General features: G+C 41.9%; 1 protein-coding gene across 1 annotated transcript; it reads right to left on the reverse strand.

The window, feature by feature from the left end:
• Window positions 1-278: 278 nt before the first annotated feature.
• Window positions 279-1,256, reverse strand: LOC131250685 (uncharacterized). The gene is made up of 2 exons (XM_058250968.1): window positions 834-1,256; window positions 279-749 (listed from the first exon to the last, which is right to left on the reverse strand). The coding sequence occupies exons 1-2, from the start codon at window positions 1,254-1,256 to the stop codon at window positions 279-281; spliced, it is 894 nt and encodes a 297-aa protein (XP_058106951.1).
• Window positions 1,257-4,294: the final 3,038 nt, after the last annotated feature.

The raw sequence follows: 4,294 nt of genomic DNA on the forward strand, positions 1-4,294 counted from the left end.
ATTTAGTTTGTGGATCATCTCCTTCGGATTAATGCTAGGCATATCCCGACAGGACTATGCAAATACATCGTCATGTCATTGGAGGAGGTCCATGATCTCATCCCGCAAAGCAGGAGCTAGTGATGAGCCGATTTGAACCGTTTGGGTCGGGTCGGCTTCACTAAGGGGAATGTTTATGAGATCTTCTATTGGAGATCCTCTCTTGACCGACTCTTCCCAAGGATCGAGGGAAGTGATATCCATCACTGGGTGTTGCATCTTCAAAGCCATGGAGTAGACTAGCGAGCTTCCTGTTGGTCTCCCCTGACTTGCCCGACCTCGTGCTCGGTCGAAAATTTCATTATAAGGTGGCATGTTGATACCACTACTCGTAAAGTGTTGAGAGAGGGTCGTCCAAGGATAATGTTATAGACGGAAGGGTAGTCGACTACAAGAAAGTCGATCATCATCGTCGTCTGATTTAGTCCTTCTCCTGCAATGACTGGGAGGAGTATGGATCCTTCGGACATAACCTCGTCCCTTGCGAACCTGAGCAGAGGAGTTTTGATGGGTCGAAGTCGAGATCTTCCAACCTCCATCTTGTCGAAGGCATCGACAAAGAGGATATCAGCCAAGATGTCGGTGTCCACTAAGATCTGAAACACTTTGTGGTTAGTTATAGTCATGGCCACCACTAGTGCATCGTCATGAGGGTGGTGGACATCTCGAGCGTCCTCCTCATTGAATGTCAGTTCGCAGGGAGTTACCCTCTGTTCCTTTAGAGGTCAAGATGTTTCGTGGATTTGATGTTTAGAGCTGTTATGGATGATGCCCTGAGTATGAGCTTTGCACACTCGATTCAAATGTCCTCCTCCTGCAGGCCCACCAAAGATGGTGTGAATCTCTCCTGTAGCCTCCTTGTTGTTACCATTGCTGAGTTGCTCATTCTCTTGACCTGTTCGTTCTTCCCTCCTGCTGACATATTCCTGTAGGTGTCCGTCGCAAATGAGGGCTTCGATTTCTTCCTTAAGGTCGAAGCAGTCGCTGGTGGAATGGTTGTGGTTGTGGTGGAAATGGTGGTACTTTCGTCTGTCCCACTTTTCAACATCGTTCTTCATCCTGTTCGGCCATTTCAGGAGCCGCTTGTCCCGAACTTCCATGAGGACCTGCTCCGGCATCGCATTGAATGGAGTGTAAGAGCTGAACCTACTCTCGAGTGTAAGAGCTGAACCTACTCTCGGGTCGTCTGCTCGGACACTGACCTCTGGCTGAATCATCGTCTCTTCTCCACTAGTTGCTGGAAGCCGACGCCTGTTCTTTCTTAGGTTGTTTCTCCTTAGTTAAGCTTCCCTTGTTTCAAGTAGCTTTTCATGGACTAAAAATTTCGTCGACGTTGGAGTATTTTTAAGCTCGATTGAGGAGATCTTATCTATTTTTACCCATAACAATATCAACTGAACCATTGGTACAAATTGTCCTATTTTGCAAATTGAAAGCCCAAATGATACTGTACAACCCTTTGGCCCGAGCATTATATAATACTGATAAGGAAGTTCTCCAAAACTCCGCGTGGAGACCGACATTGTCAAATACATCCACGGACTTTATCAAGTACATCCTTTTAAATTAGTATCAGTTGAAAAAGACCAGAGAATTTCTCTCCATCAAGTCACATGCATAAAAAAACATAGTGCCCCGCCAACCGACGCGGAGTTGAAAAACATTCCACGGTGGTCGCTATCATCGCATTTAACATGTTGCAAGCATGCCGTTTACTAGTTGCATCCCCTACACTGCACTAAATTCACTTCGGGCGCGTTCTACTAACTACATGTAATGCGCGTGCCATTTAATAATTACACATTAACACAAGTCTTTTCTAGTCAATTATGGCAGTCTTTGCTAATCTTTCTTGGTCATATTTTCTGTTGGTACATGTACTTATTTGCTAGTTATTCATCTAAATCAATTTCCTAAGTTTGATATATAGATTGGAATTTTTTGAATGACCCACATATGTGGACTGCTGAATGATACAAATGGGTCATTTTCACTTGTCGCCCAAAGTGTATGAAACCACATTTTGCAGCCGTAGATTGCTTTTTTCTGGTATTCATTCATTTTTGCCTGTGGCCCAAAGTCTATGAAACCACATTTTGCAGCTGTATATTGCTTTCTTCTGGAATCAATTCTCTACCTAGGGAAAAAATATCCCTAACTGTTTATTAAAAAGAAAGTTTTTTAAACAACTGAAAGATAGAACGCTAGGTTTTGAACCAAACTTTCCCAATTATTGTCATGGGTTATGTGACACTATAGTCATTGGATATGGGCCATGTTCGTTGATCTAAACAATTATATACTAAGACGCGCGCGCACACACACACACACACACACACAGAGATTTGGAGGAAGAGATGGAGAGAGAGGTAGAATACGCACATGCATGTTACATAGACAGAGAAGAAAATAGTGCGTGACCCATCCTCAGTGTTTCCCCTGTGCGGCCAGCTTGAGTTCCTCATTCAGTTAATTTTTGGAATGATATTCTAGCATTAGCCAACACTATATATATATATATATATATATATATATATATAGAGAGAGAGAGAGAGAGAGAGAGAGAGAGAGAGAGAGAGAGAGAGAGAGAGAGAATGTCACATAGTTATTAAGACAAGACCCTAACAGAGCCTTTGTATCACGATCTCATACTTTGGGAGTGTAATTAAAGAAGATGAAACTTTGGTACTAGCTGCACGCATTAAAAGAAGCAAAGGAAGCAGGTGTAATCTATGTAATCTCTTTTATAATAAAATATCAACTGTTCTATGTTAGGTAGCTATATTTTTAGGACGAAGTTATTTTTTTTTAAGCTAATGTTGTGAAGACTAATTGTAAGGCTAACTTTATAAATAGTAAAGAAATGTGAAGACTAATTGTAAAGCTATCGACTTTATATATAATAAAGAGAGGTAACGATGGTTGCTTGGAAACGTTCGAGGTTAGGAGTTTGAAAACCTGAACTTTGATACATGTATAAAGGGTAGGCATGACACTGTAACATGGGGATGCAAAATTGCTCATGGCCCTCACCTATGGAAATTTCTGGGCAGAAGCTTTGTGGGGCCTATGGCGTTGTCTATGTGGCATTCATTTCATTCATTAGTTTCGCACTTGTGTGAGTTTGAAAAAATAGGGTAAATAAAAAAATCAAGTGGGGAACACCTAGGAAATGATGGTTACTGCGCGTCTAGCATTAAAACCTTCGTGGGGCCACATTTTTTATTAGCATAGTATGTGTTTTCAGTTCATCCTCAGGGAATAACCTTACAAAGGGTTTGAATGACAAATAGGCATTACGGTGGGTACATGGGCCGGAAGGTTCTAATGCGGGCATTTCCATCCCATGGTTTCCTGTGTGTGACTCACTTGAGTTTTAGATCTACTTCATTTTTAATCTCATGTCCTAGTGTAAGCTGCCAAACTAATAGACCGGGTGGATCTGCCTCATTTTTTGGCTCATGTTCTAACTTGAGCTGGCAAAAATCAGTGGATGGAGTGGATGCCACACAGATGGCATCTCCATGGGAGAATCCTATCTATCCTTTGTTAAAAAAAAAAAAAAAAAAAAAAAAAAAAAAAAACCTTATTTATCCGCACTATTTATTTGATCATAAACTCTTTTGCTCTCCACCATCATTTTAATGTTCATCACTCAAATGGACAGGATTGTGCAGTAGGTGTGGTTTTTGAGAAATTAACCAGCCATGCTACAGCCCTACGTATTAGCATACCCTATTTGCACATCATCCTGCCAAGTGTACTGTAATGAGATAATCTACTGCATTTCGTTTTTCTGGTACACTGTATCATCTGCCTTAATCCAAGCTGTAGTGACCAATTAAGGCTGGAAATGGGCCACCCTAGCCGACGGTTGTCCACCATGGTCTGCTACTTACGCGTAAGAGGACCAATGATGCGGCCCAGTTGATTATCCAAGTAATCCTAAATAAGCTGGTCAGGGCCCCACCTGATGTAGAGTGGGTCGCAGACAATTTCATGGCCAAGATAAACCAGAGAAGGCCTGATTGGAGGCAGAAGCGATCTAGGCTATCAAAACCTTTAAACGAACATATCTTGCAAACCGGAATGAGTTATCCGGCATACCATTTATAATTTTGGGGTACGAGAAGCTACTTTATCCAATCAACTAAGACCTGTGCTGAAACTCCTTAGAGTCTATCACTTGGGCAAGGATCGGAACCCAAGTTTAGTTTGATTGCAACTCTATCCATTGGGCTTTGGGAGTTGTAAA

The sequence above is a fragment of the Magnolia sinica genome, chromosome 7 (genome assembly GCF_029962835.1).
Source record: "Magnolia sinica isolate HGM2019 chromosome 7, MsV1, whole genome shotgun sequence".
NCBI classification, from domain to species: Eukaryota; Viridiplantae; Streptophyta; class Magnoliopsida; order Magnoliales; family Magnoliaceae; genus Magnolia; species Magnolia sinica.